At 38.0% G+C, this 18,372-nt stretch overlaps 1 protein-coding gene across 3 annotated transcripts; it reads right to left on the minus strand.

Annotated features, from left to right (window-relative positions):
* Nucleotides 1-313: 313 nt before the first annotated feature.
* Nucleotides 314-18,047, minus strand: LOC136238384 (uncharacterized). 3 transcript variants are annotated; one of them, XM_066028832.1, is made up of 27 exons: nucleotides 17,869-18,047; nucleotides 17,391-17,533; nucleotides 15,474-15,545; nucleotides 15,051-15,174; nucleotides 14,244-14,317; nucleotides 12,635-12,756; nucleotides 12,305-12,464; nucleotides 11,981-12,221; nucleotides 11,489-11,611; nucleotides 10,940-11,049; nucleotides 9,891-10,030; nucleotides 9,532-9,644; nucleotides 9,214-9,326; nucleotides 8,843-8,933; nucleotides 7,158-7,285; nucleotides 6,989-7,075; nucleotides 6,683-6,803; nucleotides 6,405-6,621; nucleotides 4,678-4,797; nucleotides 4,507-4,582; nucleotides 4,022-4,135; nucleotides 2,746-3,138; nucleotides 1,841-2,101; nucleotides 1,399-1,608; nucleotides 785-921; nucleotides 580-734; nucleotides 314-529 (listed from the first exon to the last, which is right to left on the minus strand). In XM_066028832.1, exons 1-27 carry the CDS (start codon nucleotides 17,954-17,956, stop codon nucleotides 369-371), a joined length of 3,894 nt encoding a protein of 1,297 aa, XP_065884904.1. In that variant the 5' UTR covers nucleotides 17,957-18,047; the 3' UTR covers nucleotides 314-368. The 3 variants fall into 3 exon arrangements, with proteins under 3 accessions (XP_065884904.1, XP_065884903.1, XP_065884905.1); XM_066028831.1 differs by having other exon boundaries at nucleotides 6,405-6,630; XM_066028833.1 differs by lacking the exon at nucleotides 17,869-18,047 and adding an exon at nucleotides 17,657-17,720 and having other exon boundaries at nucleotides 6,405-6,630.
* Nucleotides 18,048-18,372: the final 325 nt, after the last annotated feature.

Raw genomic sequence — 18,372 nt, forward strand, 5'->3', positions numbered from 1 at the left:
TAGGTGTTACACACACAAGTGTGCTATTACTTATACCATCCCATAGTATTATCTGTTATTATATTATACCAGCTAACATGACTCTAGCCTAGGCTTTGTGGTTAATTTGGAATGGGATACATGTTACTTAACTCATGATCATCCTACAGAGCTGCATGAGAGCATATGTGCTTCACTTGCACACTGTTTAAGCTAGACAATAACAGTTATGATCAGCTGTTTCCCTAACGTAAAAGCACTTCTGCTAGAGACTCTCAAGGAAATTTAACCAGTTGAAGTAGCTAGAAGCACCAGTAGTTAAACACTCTATGAGTGAATGCTTAGCTACAATTTCATATAAACGTCAAATTATACAATTCTGTACACATTCAAGACACTCCAAATACAGTTAGTACTTCTTTATTAAACGATTCAGTCAATACAGAACTAGTAGACTTCACCCACACATCCAGTCCAGCACTGGATAACTTACCATGCAGTAAACAAGGAGTGGATGGTAGGAAGGTACCAGCAGCGATCGCTTCTTTACCTGTACAAACCACAAGACATCTAAACCATGTCTGTAACACCTCCTCATACCTATGATTTGAATTGGATGAAGATTTAGTTTAGTCTTGACAACTTCCATGTACATTTCTGGTGTCTTTATGTGGGAGGAGACTTTTTTATGTCTCTTTTCATTCTTGAAACTTCCCCATTTCTTTCCAAACGAGTCAGTGTCAATTAGTAATGGCCTAACCACACTGTCTCAGTGACACAACAAATACAATTACACAACACATACCTTATTAAGTCAACACTCTGTATGTTAAGATCAAAAAATAATCTTTTTGTTGACAAATTTACTTTGTACGTTATCTTTCCATGGACATTCATGTTGTGGCCTGGAGACACTGGGACCACAGTACACAAGTGACGAATCTATGGAAAAGAGAGTCTGTAACGTCACTAAGAACATCAAAGACACAACAGTCTAGCTACTAATGGTCATGACAGTACAATCACATTATAATCACAACCTAATTTGCTACTAAGAAACACAATGCTTGAGTCAAAGATGTACACAGATGTCAAATATTTTATCAATGTCACAATCACTGTGTGAAAATGGCAAATACTTATTACACAGAGTAAATCTCATCAAATTATATACTTGAATATAAGCCAGGCTTAGTGTGATTTTCTATACGTGATTGCAAAACTGGTGAGCTACTTGCAACTTTAACTGAAACTCTAAATGGCAGCATGTCAGGTTACTTTGAAGGAATGTTTTGGCTTGATTGTATCCAACCAATACTGCCAAGGAACTATGAAGAGTAACATTCTTATTGATCTTTTTGATAGAAAATACAACCCTTCATGATCCCAACTTATCATAAATACAAGTTTCTTCCTTACAGTGGCAAAGCTGGACAACTGGTCCAAGAAGCTGTTATTGTCATGAGGATTAGTGAGTTTGGCCTCTAGGTTGGAGGACGTGTTTACACTGGTTATCACATCAACCAGGTTGACTTGCTTCTGATTGGTCAGAAACAACACCAGTATTAATTCCTTTGGCTTCATCACCTTGGTAACAGTAACTCTCAGAGTATCATCACAACACAACTCCTGGTAGAAGAAAATGACAATATTGTAATAGTTAACAAGTAAATTCCATAGACCTCTCTAGAATGGACAGGAAATTTCAGCCGATTTTTTGAGACTTTTATACGTACTGTAAAATGTAAGGGGCCAAACGCACACTACAACCTTATTATTATTATGTACTGTGTCCTTAACTTAGAGAGTTTAAAGAGGTTTGTATTTAGTAGGTAGCCAATGGTAACACACAAAAACGTACTAAGTTACTCCCTCCTGGTGCAACTGGGAACACCTCAAGTTCAGCTGGTATTCTCAACTCCGATAGTGGTGAGTCAAATAGCGCAATAGCCAATGGTTTATCCTGCACCTCTGCTGTGGGCGGGGCTGGTTGTTTCGATGGCAGTGAATATCCTGGAGTGTCCAGTAAACTAGCAAATGAATCAGTAGCCCCTCTCCCTGATGTGCTGCTACTGGTTGTGGAGGGTAAACTTGATGATGTATTAATGGAGGACTGTGTGTACTATGGAATAAAACATGCGAATACTAAGCGAGTGGAGAAAAGTGCGTATGTACAATGAAAATATGTAGAACAAGAAAATATCTTACAAGCCTTCTCCCTTGAACAAGGAAATATAGTATTACAGTACTCAATTTAGCTGTGAAAAAGCCAAGGCCAAGAATTCACATGTATAGACACTACCATGGTTTCCTATCATGTGCCATAAGATTATACCTTGTTATGAGGAACAGTACAGAGAAGTAAGTGGTTTTTGTACTCAGTTGTCTTTTTCAACAAAATACACAATAACTTTGATATGGAACTTCAGAAGACAACAGTTAGTTCCAAGCAGAAATTATTTATGAATGTACAAGATTTATACCACATGGCATTATACCTTTTTGATAATACAAGAGAAAATCTGTAATTCAAGTACTTTCAGTACACACACACAATAAACTACACGGCCAAACTTAAACTAGACTGCAATTCCATGAAAGCAATGGTCAAGACAAGACAATGTTAAATTATACAAACTTCAAACATCATGGCTTGTGAGACAACCAATTTAGCTAAAAAGTTGTTCATTATTAGAATTTAAGTCACAAAATAAGAACCACTTGGTCAAGAGGTTTTAAATAAACAAGGTGTTACTACAACACTACCTGTGAGGGAACAGAAGGAGCTGGTCTGTTATTACTAGTTGACGGTCCACTGCTACCAAACAAGTCTACAAGATCACCAAATAATCCACCACTAGTAGTAGCTGTGGTTGAGGTAGAGGTAGTTACTGGCTGTGTCTGCACATCAAGGGAGTCAAACATTGTCGTTGATTCATTGTTGACCGTCTGTTGATTGGGAACAGAGTTTGATCTATCCTGGATTATGGTGGTTGATGGACTGCTAAAGTCAATGTCCAAGAGGAGATTAGTTTGAGTGACATTTGGTGCAGATCCCTTCCTTGTGTTATCACTAGTATTGGATGGTGTTCTTTTAGGAGTAACTGTTGATGATGATGATTCTGTTGTCTTCTTCTGTTTACGAGGAGTTCTAGTACCCTACAAGTAGTATGGTACAACAGTCCAGTACATTATATGTAATTTAGTAGACAGGGGTGTACACAGGAATTTTGATAAGGGTTTCCACTACAGCTAAAAGACTGTTTTATTGGTTAACATTGCCTGACTGCTATATTAAAGTATATAGATCTTTATTCAAATTTGTGGTTTTGGAATCACACTACCAAGTGAGAAATCATTGTTCAATGACAAAAAGTACAGTCTCAATAAAAATCTTAATGTTCCAAGTAGAGTATAAAACTCAAAGGGGTTCTTCTAGAACCCCCCCCCCCCCCAATACACCCCTGGTAGAGAGGAAACAAATAGGGCTAAAACATTATGGTTCTTGTATACATACAATGAAGTTGGTTCCCCTCAAGTCAAACTTTCTAGGCCTTAAAAGACAGGTGGTGGCAAGTGGAGTAGTGTATAATCTTCTCAAATGTAAGTTAGTCCTTTTAGAGAGGCAGCCTTCTATACACGTGGCCACTAACACAGGTTCCACTGTCATATTTTTCACTTGAAGAATATACTATCCCACTACAGGACTGCAAGGGGGCTAGGGAGTCAGAAACTCAGCACTAAAACTATGTGATGTAATAAAAAAATATTACACTACTCTGGGTAGACATTTTGGTAGCACTCTACAGTTGAGGTGACATGCTGTATAGTAGGAAACTCTGGCAGCATAAGATATTGGCAAAATCTGATTGGCAAAAAAACTTTGGTGAGTTGCTGTGCTTCATCATGTGTCACTACACATTGCAATAGATAATGACACTTGGAAATATACTTTGGTGGAAAAAAAGTTTGGCAAATGAAGGACAATGTGCCAAATTCACCAATGCCTTATACAGCCAAAGTTTTGTATTGTTCTGCTTACTGTTAACATTCCTTCTCTGTTCATTCCTCCTCCACCTCCAAAAAGAGCTGAAGCTAGCTCCCGTTTCTTCACCTCCTCGGCTGATAACACAGGAACAGCAGTCACTCTACTGGGCTGTAACATACATTACATACACGTTGCTAAAAGAATGTACATACACACTGACAACAGAAACATACACCACATCACTAACTAAATGTCAAGGGACAAGAGCATAGCCGGATGGTGAGGTTACCCCTGACTGCTCTATTAGTGGTGAATGTAGGTGACTGCTCTATTAGAGTATCTTGGTCTTCTGCTAAATTGACTTTATTCAAATTCAGTTTCACGTCACTGAATGTGTGTATATTATGATATACAGACATGAAGGATCACAGGACTGTTTTGTGTGCATATTTACTCTCCTCAACACGATGCACTGATGTCACACACAATACAACTGTACAAAGGTGAAAAACAGGTGTATATACACTCAACACACTTACAGCAGTAGTGGTCTCTTGAGGTACCTCATTATATGGTTCTTCTTCAACAGATGGTCTCCTTGGCTCCTCCTCAACACTACACACAACAACAAAACATCATAATACAAGTTAGCATATCCTCCATGGAATCTAGACCATTTCTTGTTAAGCACAAGATGACATCTCAGTTACCTATCAATATGGTTGCTAGTGGATACAGTCTCACTAGGAGAAATGGTGGGGTAAGTTGCAGTCTTCAAGTAACCTGAACTTCCCCACACACGAGTTCCTTTCACTGGTAAACGTGGAGAACTACAGTGGGAAAGTTTACAGTAAATATTTGTACATTCCTACCAGAAAGGGGACAAGAGTACTGCATATAAAACACGCCATAACAATTACATTTGCCAGTATTGTAAGAGCTCGTCTACAACTGCACTACACCTATGACACTCAATTGCCTGGTCTGTTTTCTATGGATCAATTTCTTGAGACATGTGCCAGCCAGTGGAAACCTTCTGGCACCTATAGTATGTACAAGTTGAGCTGGATCCTGAAAAACAGTTAAAAATTAGAAGTGGATTTTTTCTCAAGAGAGTAAACATTTCAGCCAACCAGATGAACAATGATGACAGCAAAGGTGTCAACCAACAGACATGTACAGTTTGGCTCCATTACAAATTCAGGAAGGGGCTGTAATGGACACTGTATTTTTTATGGCCTATCATAGGAAATGTATGGTGAAAAGTTTGATTGGCCGTAAATTTTATGTCAGACATTTGAATAAAAAGATTTTGAAATATTTTTAGTGGGTCAAGCAGTACTACAAATGAGCCAAATTTCAAGATCGTGTGTAATTGCACCCATGAGTTATTAAATGTTTTTGAGGATCCAGCTCAATGCGTACATACCATAGGAGTGTCACTGGCTACAAACTAGAGCATGGAATTTCTGACTGCCCAGTTGTCTCAACATAAGCGCGAGGAGGTCTTGGCTTAAGACTGGAGTGAGATTCATACAACAATTTTCTGATCAGATACCTGCCTACCCACCATTCATGGATTTGTGCTTCTATTGATATACCAGTGCGATTGCTATACTAAGGCTTAATATGGAGTACACGCAAGTAAGAAAACAGACCACGGAACTGAGCAGTATAGCTGTGGTGCAAATGTGTAGTTTATTGGTGTGGTTTCTCATTCATGATTAGGGCTCAAACGAATATTCTATTATTCAAATATTCGGAGAATATTCAAATATTCGAATACCATTTCTGGTATTCGAATATTCGTTTCAACGGAAATATAAGTGGTAGAATACATGGAAATTCTTTATCCTACATAAGCATATCTATGACATAAGTGATCGAATCATGTTGATTCTGTATTGTATTAAAGAGACATCTTGTACAACCGCAGGGTTATTGATATCTCATCCATATCAATGCTGAAAACTGAAGAATATTCGAATATTCGGTAGTTATGAATAAAGAATATTCGAATAGTAAAAACCACTATTTGTTTGAGCCCTATTCATGATTCAGAGCATAATATAGACCAGTTGGTTAGACATGTACAGTGGTAGTTCCAACACAGGGATAGGACAAGCCCAATTGTAAGGGAATCACATAAGGTCCTTAGCACCACTCAAATATATTCTAAAGAAACATATGAAATGGAATGAAATGGAATGAAATGATGTAGTGTCATTTTGAAACACTGATTCATTCAAAACATTGTTTTTCTTCATGAAATTTCACACTGTCACACAGTAGAAATCTATCAAACCTCGTCGAATCAATATTTTGTATGGTAAAATATTTTCAAGCATTGCTAAAGCACTTTGTATAATGTATATCAGTTCATGTGGGCTTGTCCTACCCCTGAAGTACAACAAGCAGTTCTAATAGTTTCACTCACTCTGACAACTTGTAACTATAATCATCTTGTGAGTTATACAAGTTTTGTCCTCTACTGGTTACCATATCAACACTGTTCACATGTGGTGCAGGAGAAGGCACCACTGGGGAGGGAGTGGTGTTGTCAGTGTAGGTGGTAGCTGATGGTGGTACGTGATACATAGGTTGTGTTGATGGCTTCTCGTATGGCTTGAACTTGATCTCTGGACTAAGAGGAGCTGCAACAGCTACATAAGTCAACATACTCAAGTACTACCGTTAGTCATGTAGCTGTCGTACCTTCTGCTTCTTCTTCTTGAGCTCTCTCTGCTTTTCTTACATGAGCTGGCTTGTAGGGGGTATCCCCTTTCTCCAGTGCTTCAGAAACATAATCATCCAGGAAGGACAATGAAGAGTCAACCTGCATCATGATAATGAAACAAATGGTCTCTTAGAAACTTTCATCAAATACACTACCTCTGGCATACACAACACTACAGTGTTGTCACAGTACATGCAACATAATACAAGAGCTAAGAGCTAACAGTGTACTAAGTTGCATTAAATATAACATTCATTTTACACACAATTGTATATTGTATTTACCTCAACATCTTCACAACTAGCATCCACTGGTAGCACCTGCTGCATCAGTGACAGGTTCTGTGACAACTCAGCCAACTCACTACATCTCTGTAATGATGAACATTACAGCATGTCACAACAGTATGGGTACACTGTACTTTAATAAAGGCTACCAACCCCACCCACTGACCTGCTGCATGTCAATGTCAACCGATGCAAGATAGCAGGCAATGTGTGACTGAGCCTCATCTGCGAAGTTACCCATCTGAGACACCAGTTTAGTGATGGCTGTGATGACCCAGGTTGGTGTGTCCTTATCTGTATAGAGTAGATGAATAATACACACACGCACGCACGCACCCACCCACACCCACACACAACACACACACGCTACTAAAGGTCAAAAAGGAATGACACTTTTTTTGGTACCTTATCAATACTTTGGGATCAAAAACCCATAAACGTTTAAACGTTTTCATATTTGATTTATGAATGTGAAACATTCACGTTTGAGCTTCTAATAAGCAAACACTTGGGATACCATAGAATCTCATTGTTAAGGACATGTGGATTTCTCATACTTGACTATTTCCTTTAAACATACACAGCTAAGCATGAGGCTCTGAAGCTCAACATTATATACAGTTATACAAGAACAATATATACAAGTGACTGTTTTATTAGAGTATTTTGTCAATCTACTATATAGTACAGTAAGTGTACATTAGCAATTAAACAGAGATATGAATCAAAACAATTTCTGAACACATCTGCAATTGAACTGGCACATGGTGTTTGAATAATGGGGTTCTCCTGCGCTTCAAATTTAAAGACTTTAAACAAAGAAATTTTTACAATAAGACTTCTGCACCTAAGTGTAAATAGTTACTCAGACAAAGATATGATTGGTTATTTACATCAACAGCTCTGTCACTTGCATATGTTGCAACCAATGAGTTTGTAAACTAGGGCTGGGGGATAGTATGAACATATCAGAATATTGGGATAGTATCGTTATCATGTATCACCTGTTGTTTGAAAAATTACTATCAGACAGTAATCAAGATGTAAAAATATGCAAATATTCATGCAAACACTTGTAAAAAATAATATTTGGGAACAGAATCAGTCTAAAAGGCTGTTTAGTCTCTTAGTCAAAAACATATCCATAAGTACATCCCTCCTCTGTGAAGGTAATAAGTAGATTTTCACTATTATTCTATCGTCTACCTTGAACAGTGTCTTACTATTGTTCAGACATTGAAAAATTCACTATCCCCAGCCCTATTGTAAATGTGTCAAAAACTTATAGCACTTTATGTCTTTAGTACAACTACCATAGCTCCTTCACTACACACATGTACAACAGACCCTCAGTTATCCGTTGCTTTGTTTATTTGAAATTGGAAATGATATTTTTATTACCGTATTGCCTCAAATTATGGCCCGGGCATTTATTTCTTTAAAGTACCTATTGCTCGTCCAAAAGTAGCACTAAATCTGAGGTTAATTGCTATAAAAGGTTTCTGATGACACAACAAAGGTTTCAGTTGATATTAAATAATGTCTATTAAAGCTATGAATACTACAAGCTGGCATTCATGGCAGTCACGTTGTTATCAACCCTGACTACTAAAGGAGACCAGGCGTTTATAGGAGACCGGCCATAATTCAAGGCAATACGGTAGACTTTTTAAGTACAGGTGTATGTTCTATTAGAGTATTTCAACAGAGCTTAGTATATAAATGTACGGTCTTCAGTTATCCAAATCGCCTGAGAACAAAGGGGTTCAGATAACCGAGGGTTCACTGTACTAATAACACCGGTACAATGCATACAAGTACACACAATCCTAAACTGGATGATTAACTTACCATCAAATTTTCTATTAAGAAGTGAAGTGATTTTCTTGAGTATCTCTTCAGAGCTGACATCTTCACACAAATAAGCATACTCTCCCACAACCTGTGCAACAACAACAGCAACAAGTCAATATACAGAAAAATGCTATCACAACTCTATTATGTTAAACTACGTGAACACCGCCTCAGTGATATTCAGGATTGTAAGAAACCATTTTGCAATTGGTCAATTGGTTTAGTAGTAGCGGATTTTAGTTCAACTTTGGTATTCTTGAAATGGCTTAACATTACCAAAATGTTTGCCTTGGAAAAATCTGTGAATAAGCATTCCTTTAATGGTAATATATTTTACAATCTAGAGTATGATTACGTATAACACACACCCAGCAGATAATCTTGATCAAGATATCAGGAAGACTTGGCTTGCTGATCAACTCCAGGTAACAGGTCACGGCATCCATCCTCAGCTCATTATCAACATCATCATCCTCGCTACCTGTAACATCAGATATGCAGTTGTTACTCAGATCGTATCCCACTATTAGTATACACACTACAGAGCCTAACTCTAACTTAAACTATTCAGACATGCTAAAAAGTTAGGTAAGAACTAGTATTGTATACGAAGGCTAAACCTCTAATGCAGGGAGTATAAGAATCCTGACATTGTATGGATCATGTAATCTACTAGCTGGCTACACCTTCTGCTATCAATCTCATCAAGTTGTGTGCGACCTCCTTCCTCACAAGATCACCACCAACTTCAAACACAATGTTCATCGTCCTAATGAACCACTGGTTGTCTGGAGCATACGTGATCACAATAATTAAGGAATGTACTGTGTTACTAGAGGTGATATATTTTTGATGTGTAGATGTGTGTCAAAAGTTATCTGTTGTGCAGTAGTACTATAAAACTCATTCCCACCAACAAATCCTGACAATGTGCTAGTTAGCATTAGTAACCACCTTCAAAAAAATTTGACTGAAGTCCTATGTATGGGAAAAGGCATTTTGTCTGTATGCAGATTAGATATAGCACAAATATCAAGAAGGATATCTTTCTGCTAACTGTGTGATCTTAGAGACAAGGTCAGCCTTGATGTACTCATCTCTAGTTGTCTTTAGGTAAGCTATCATCTTCTCAGCAATGACAACAACATTTAGTGAATTGGTCATCATGAATAACAAGCTCAGCGTCTGCCAGTGGAACAACAAACATGCGTTGACATACATGAAACATGATGTTGACAACATGTAACATGAAATTAAATGCTCAGATCATGTATCAATGTATTGGCCTAGTTTTCCACATTTAGAACAAATTAGTGATGTCACACATGATGTTAACATAAGTGTAACATGACACTGACATACACGTAACATGACACTGACATACACGTAACATGACACTGACATACACGTAACATGACACTGACATACACGTAACATGACACTGACATACACGTAACATGACACTAACATGCATGGAGAATCTTTAATATTTAAAGCACTTGTGTGGGCGAAGGTCAAACGAATGAGAGTGTTATTTCCATACAGCACTGTGTACAGAAAATACAGCCCTGTTGATCGTGTGTGTAAGTAGCCAAAATGATGCTATCTGTTTGTTTTATGACCAAACTTATACTATATAGACACTTACAGATTGCTGAAAACCAACATGGTTTGAGTCTACAAAATGAACGCTCCGAACAAAGACAACAAGAAAGCTCTAAAAACTAGCTAAAACACCGCCACGCTTATGCATATGAAAAAAATAGTACTCTGGTGTGGTCTCGGGCCAAATATAGCACTCAGCTTTGCCTCATGCTGTGTGATCACTTCAAATACCAAAAATCCACAATGATACCCCCAATAGGCCAGGCCAATAGCAGTAGGGTACAGTACAAGTAGTCATAGGTCTAGCAACAAAAGATCAACAGAGCACTTCCTCCTCTTTTGAGCCGCTCCAATGCCAAGGTACTCTAATAGAACAGCCAAGTGCGATTAAAATAATTCCACAAAAACTTATATTTTCCCCAGCATGCCGGGCTACCACTAGAACTGGGAAACACAAATACTTTTAGTCCAAGGATGGTATGTGGTTACCTTCCTCTTCAGAGTATCATCAGGATCATCCAGACAGTCAATAACCACTAGTTGATGTTCCAGTGTGTACTGTGTGTCCACTTGTACTAGTAGCCCTAAGGCTGTAATGCCTACAGGGAAACAACATGATGTACAATAGTATACAACTAGAAGTGATCTAACAAATTGATGTCATTGATAATATGAGGACACCAGAGGCAGTTATTTAGTAGCACAACCACCTAAACAACAACAAAGTGACATATTGCCAAGTGTAACCTAACCATTCAAGACACCCTGAAATATGGTTACCTTGATAATTAGGATACTTCCCTGTAGTCTTTAGTATACACACACATTTAGAGCCCTAAAATCAGGACACCTTGCTAATAAGGACACCTTGATAATTAGGGCACTTGTCCGTGGTCCCATTTGTAACACTAACACTAATATGGCTTTGAAAGTTGAATTTCCCCACAACAGGAGACTCAACTGCCATCAACAGAACCACAGAGGCTCCTATTCCTTCTCCCATCACTTCATACTGTTACAATACTAGCAGTTACTAACCAAGACATTTCCAGTTGTTGTTGGTGGAGTTGAGAAATCGTCCAATGGAATGAGCAGCTTTTGAGACCAGTGAAGGATTATGATAAATGGTAGTGATGGTCTTGATACACTCATAAGTGATGGCTGTAATGATAGAGAGAAGAAGTACTAATCATGAAATTTCTCTTCATTCAATCTAAACACATTGACTACTGAAGGCTTAGCTGTACGTGACTATTCAATTAGAGTATTTGTCAACAAGTTTATACTCTATTAGAGTATACAACAAATTACATCATTTTGTTACTATTTTTTGGTATCTAATTCTTTTAAGATAACTTCTGATTACACATGATGTTGAACTGATAATCTCTATAAGCCTTGCCTGCACAATTTAAACTACTGTAGCCACATTCTTTGTATAGCTTCAACTGGCCTTTCTTTCATGGCCTGACATTACTTAGTATCAAGAGAAAATTACTCTTGTTAGTATAGATATACAAATACACACACCTAATCCAATGTTAGAGGTACACTCAGCTGATCCTAGTGAATCCTGTATAGCTTTGTACATCACCCCACTTGTAGTTTGGTCGTCAGCTCCTAATATGGAAAACAGTCGGAGTAGTTTCATCTGGGTCCATGGGGAGGGAACTCCATGGTAGTCAAAGTCTGGTGGTAACTTTCTGTTGATCACCTGATCCATGATGTGTACCAGACTACATGTCAGGTCCTTGAACTTGTCTGGGTTGTCCTAGCAACAAAATGTATTCTAATACATTAGTGCAAGAACTAAATACAGCATAGTAATAACCAATAGACATCACTCGTACACACCTTGATGAGTATAATCAACACCTCCAGACAGGTATCCATGACACCAGGGTCACTGTCGCTAAGGCAACGCCGGATATCATTAAACAGATGAGTGATGGAGGATGGAGATAAAAGGTAGAACCTGTGCATCACCATTAGTGCCTTCTTGCGGATCAGCTCTCTGTATGAGAGGAACATACAGCAACCATTCCATATAATGCATCGTACAATATCCTCAATACCCTAGTATACAATATTTAGTATGCACTTGTATTTAGTACTATGACTTCACATTTCAGAGTATACACATAGCTCAGAGGTACAGTCATACGTACAGTACAGCACACTCACTTTGGATGGACCATCTTCTCCTGGATTAGTGGCACAAATGCCGGAATCATCTCCTTGGTAACAAGCCTGCATATCACATTCATTGCCATGGAGACCTCAATTATATTTGCACTCTTCAAATCCTGAAAGAGAAATACTACAATTATTCTCTCACACAATGCATACCGACAAACATACAAACTCACACCTGCATATACATACATAACTCAAAATATTTGGAGGTAATAATCCAAACAATTAGGGAGGGACTGTATAGCCTGATCGTGTAAGTGGGGAATATTTTCGAGGTTGAGCTACGTTACATTAAAAGAAATGCTCATGATATAAATTTCACTGATTTCTTAACAAAATTAAAGTCCAATACTAAACATGCACGTCTCAGTACATATGTGTCCAAGCAAATTACAACTGTTTATTTATTTATTTTATTTATTTATTAAGGTTTTACAGCACAAGTGCTGAAGGTCTGTAGGACACCTGGTCCTACAGCCTGTTTAACAAGCAATGTTTACAAAAAACCCGTAAAGCACCAACCAAAAAATGTGATCCGTCAACCTTGAAATGTGTCGAATTACGTCACCACAACTTTTATAGGTCACATTTCTGGTGACTTCCTGTATTGCAAAGATTCCGCAATTCTCTGTAGTCTGTAGTTTGCTGTCTGAGGATCCATGTGACAGTAAGATTGTAGTTGATTTCAATAGAAATCACAGTAATTCTTAGTATCAGTATTACTGAACAATCCCACATCAACGTCTAATACATGGTCAACAAGGGTTAATAGTGGGGGTTAACTCTTGCTGTCGAGAACTGCATTTATTACAAATTTCTGCCAAGAATCAAAAATTCTCATGAGAATTAAAAAAAACTGCAAAATCAACAAAAACTTCCCCTCAAAAATTTAAGCTATATATGGTATGTACAGAAAGGGAACCAGACACATGTACATGATTACATACATATTCTGTATGATAAAATGTGTGCTTCTAATACTACTAAATACTGGCTAACACGAGTCATCATTCATTTAGTTTTCAGCTTTGTTCCACCCATTAACAGCAGAGATACGTTACTACTGTGTGTCTAGCTAGTGTACCTCCGTGTAGTGAAGTTCGGGGGTTCTTTTTTAATGATTTTACAGTTTTTACTACCCACAAAAATTTTATCCTTGAAAACTTAAAGCAGAAATTTGTAATAATTGCAGTACTCGACAATGTAATATACATTGATGCAGGATTGCTTGATAGCACCATTATTGGATTATCACCTACAGTAGATAACAACAATGTGGCAGAGTCCACTTATGACGATACACCCTTCACTGATGGAGATGGCAGATTTCTGTTGAAAGCAGTTGCAACCTCATTGTCACTCGGAGCCTCAGGCAGAGCAAACTGAAGAAGGCGTTTCACTTTAACAATCTCCTAATTCAGCAATTGGGCCCTCAAATTTAGTTTTCAAAGGTAGTTCTAGCCCTCCTTGGCTAAATCACAAAAATACACCCGAATCTCACATGTGATCTAGTTTACAAACAATGACTGTTGACATAGAAGATGGCCACTAACTTGCCTACTTCCCATGACTGCATCACATAAAAAAATAGCATTACCTTCTGTAGAGTATTCACTAACAACATGCTCAACTCATTTCCTTCCTGGAGACATAGTGACACAGTGAGATAACCTGACAGGTGAATGATAACATTACGTGACAAAGATCCTGTTATGGGGCAACAGGTATGAGTACGCATGTGAGTATTACAGTGTTGTAAAACACACTGGCTATGTACATATATGGTATTGTGTCAATTTGTGTGGAACCTGTCTAAGCGGTCAATTTTAAGGCCAAGATTTATTAAATAGGTGGATCGTCTCAAACATATACACATGCTAATCACTTCAGTGTGTTTTGCAAGTGGAATACTGATCCAACTAGTGTCATTTTTGTTGGGTGATTTCAAGTTGACAATTGCAAAGAAATCATCAGTTATCAAGTTTAATTCACTTTGTATTCATGTGGTATTGTATGCTATTGTTTCTAACTACAGAATATGACAATCCACAATACTACAGTAATAAGATCATAGGGATTCACAACAGTGACATCGTCATGGTTAAATGAATTGTTTATCTAATTTCCTGACTAAATACATACCATCACTCAATTGGGAAACAGCTGTGTGGGTAGGTATTTATTGAGATGTCAGGACACTTCAAGCCATCACTAATTCATACACATCACAAAATGTGCAGTGTACCAGGCTAGCGTCATACACATCTCTGTGGCATGTGACTATAGTGTGATTATGTTTATGTGAGTACACACATAGCATGTAGGTTCATGTCAAGAGTATAAATTTACTATTATCAGGTGTTAACACTCTACATGCACACACACAATGTTATACAGCCCATACCAATTCTCTTATCATTGAGAGTTCCCTTCTGAGTCAATTTCACAGCATGGATATACCCCCAATTACAGTCTTGTCCTAACATTTCACAGTAGAGCAGTCGTATCAGCAGCTCTCTCATCTGTTTCTGTATAGAGCACACCATGATGATGTGTACTGGGTTGTGGTGTAAGCATTAAACCACATAAATGAGACCACATCAGTTATTAGTGGTTTGGTGTGTGCCAAGTGATAAATATGTGGACATCGACAATTGTGTTAAACTTGTGGCAATGATTATGTGTGTGAAAATGTATTATACATGGCTGCATGCTAACTCTTTAACACCTGCAGCACACCACACACACATGGGTAGTACATGACTTCATGCACATACAATACACATACACGTACACATATACACACACACACACACACATAACCTACTCCAGTTATTTCAGGGTCTCCAATTCGGTCCTTAAGGAACATTGCTTCATTCCTAATCAGCCGGTCCTCTTCCTACACACAGAATGGTAAACCACATAAAAATATAATTAATCAATTGACAAAACTTAAACGTTTTCCTTATGAAACCATTTATTATGATGAGCAAAAGGAAATGCTTAGCCAACATGTCTGATAGTCACACGATAATTAAGATAGTATAGAGATATCCATACGTGCAGAATATATTATATTATGTGCACAGACACACTTGTGTGTCTGTGTATGTGTCAAGTGCGTGTGTGTAATGTTTGAAAATCAGTACTAGTGTATGTACATAGTTACTCCACTGAAGACCTACAAGAAGCTACTGATAGCCTGTGGAGCAGGGAGCTGGAATCTGTGACATAGTTAGTGGCAACAAAATCTCACAAATCATGACAACCGTAAATTTCACTGCCTATGACAGAACCACGTGATTTGTCACACACTACAGTAACTATACAATAAAGGCACTAAATTCAAATCTTCTCCAATTCTAACACAACATAATATATCACCAAAGTCATGTACTTATCTTGTACAAATGGTAAGGACTAGAAATATTGTGAGATGATCAGACTATGGGTTCGACAAAATTTTAACAAACAATTTACTTCATTAAGTGTTGAGCACTTATTTTGATAAATGCAGAAAAGCCCTCTTGACCATTAAACTACACAACTAACTTTTCATGTTATACATAAAACATAGTTTGTTTTGTTGAGAAGGTATCTGTGTTGTCCAGCAAATAATTTGAGCAAAATGAGTAGGATCAGTATTTGAGTGATAAGAATATTTTTCAAACATGTGTTACATCCATTCTGCACATTAGGACTCTGTGGTTTTCCAAATCCTCAATTCACTATAAAATCTCTTGATATTAACATATATAGATAGTGCCCTCAAATGGTAAAAAGTATTTAACTATTGTATAGAGTGATGCAGTACACAGTAGGACTCTGGAATACACCTAACAATACAACACTATTAGTCATGCTGAGTAAAACCATATTGAGATCCAAAACTGTGATACTGAAATATCAAAAAATACTATATAGTAGTTAGTGGTTAATGGTAAAATACAATGTGATGTTGTGCATCAAACGAGCTTAATGTGTAGCTACAGTGTAAGTGTAAATGTTTTTTGCCTCAGCACTACTACTACCTTTCCACCACAAGAAGCAAAACACATGTGACTTCTATCATGGAACACACAGTCCACTATCATTCAACACATAAAGGATGGCAACTATAGATCACATTTTATCAAACATAACTATTTCTAGACATATTTGGCATACACACTTACGTGTTTCCACAAAGAACAGAATAGCATGGAAGGTTGGTGCATACAAATCATCTGGAATACACTACATCGATCTGTCAGTCCAGTTCTCAAAACTAACATTAGCCTCCTGAGCTTTATGTGTGGTACATAAGAGCCAGGAACCATGCATTACACACTTAAGACAATTTTGCAACTGCTTTTAGGGCACTTTCATGTATGGAAATAAGTACAGCTGTTTCTTATTAGAAAGATGTCACATTGGGATATTTCACCAACAGTAGTAAAGGAGATGGACATAGCATGCAACTTAAAACTGAACTTTCTACTTAATCTAGTTTATCATAAGATAAGGCATTCCTCGGCATGGTAAAGATGGGGTGTATAGTGGTCATGGGGATCAAAGGGAATTATCTCAAAAATGTTCTTTCATGAAACAAGTACTTTAATCCGGGTGGACAAAAAGTAAGTTTTGCACTGATTCAAGTAGCAGCTAATTATTTGCAGTGTGGGGTATTTCAGGGTGTCATTGCAGCTGTGCCCCACATTGCATTCTGCAACGCATGCATGCTTTACAAGTCAGCTGATCTTACGTGTTTGGTTTTCGCCTCAGCTATTCCCTTGATCAGCATCTGGAAACCCTTCGAGGGGGCGTTACCACCAGAGACATGAGAACCGCCCCCAGCTAGCCTCTCTATCGCCTTGTCCATGACAGGATCGCCAAAGTTAGTGAACCCTGTAACAATAGAATGGGATGATGTCAGGGTGTCCTCTCTGCGCATGCGACTGCATAACACTACGTGCAATATTGCTAACAACTAAAACACCCTGATTAGTGAACACACAGGGAGATGCTAACCTTATTCGTGCGGCGACCATATTAAAAGCTATCTCTAAATAAAGCACACTATTTCCGGTTTTGGTAGGTTATTTACGTATTTATATTATTGAGGGGAAAACAAGGGAAAAAAAGAATGGGAAACTGAAGTGGGGACTTAACTAGTGCTAAGACCTACTTTGATGTAAGTCAACCCTATGGACTTAGTATTTCGAGAGAGAGAATACACTCACCTGGTTTTCTGTAGACGATAAGTTTACGGGAGCCGGTTAAGCTCTGGTGCATCCCCTTGGACATGTCACCTGTCACCGTAGCGAGCATGTGTAGTACAAGCAGAGCTAGAGTAGAGAGCCACAACGTTTGTTAGCCGCAGTTTAGTTTGTTGCCTTAATGCTTTCCAAGCAGAAGCCTTACGAGTTTCTGAGCCAAATACACCGTTATGCTTAAATAGCCACTTCCTAAAGCCTTTGAATTTCGGTCTGTGTTTACAATTTAATGAAATTGAAATCCTATAAATGATATAGAGGGTGTTATAAAATCTTTACCATTCAACGTGTAGTTCACACTTCACAGCACCTGAACAGTGTCATGATAAAAGCCACTAGTACACTGCATCACCATAGATCTTTACCCAGATAAACTATACTGCAGTCAGTGGACTGTTGACCTTGCAGTGACATCTTGCTTAGCTTCCTTTTCAGGCATGAGTTTTACGCTATCTAGAACTTTTTATCCTG

This window comes from Dysidea avara, chromosome 11 (genome assembly GCF_963678975.1).
Source record: "Dysidea avara chromosome 11, odDysAvar1.4, whole genome shotgun sequence".
NCBI classification, from domain to species: domain Eukaryota; kingdom Metazoa; phylum Porifera; class Demospongiae; order Dictyoceratida; family Dysideidae; genus Dysidea; species Dysidea avara.

Bases quoted from the DNA above. Each gene is read 5' to 3' on its own strand.
- LOC136238384 (XM_066028831.1), bottom strand. From the start codon at position 17,956: ATGCTCGCTACGGTGACAGGTGACATGTCCAAGGGGATGCACCAGAGC. The intron at 15,546-17,390 runs GTAAGATCAGCT...TTCTGTGTGTAG, and splicing joins CTGAGGCGAAAACCAAACAC to GAAGAGGACCGGCTGATTAG. The intron at 11,050-11,488 runs GTTAGTAACTGC...GTTTCCCTGTAG, and splicing joins CAACAACTGGAAATGTCTTG to GCATTACAGCCTTAGGGCTA.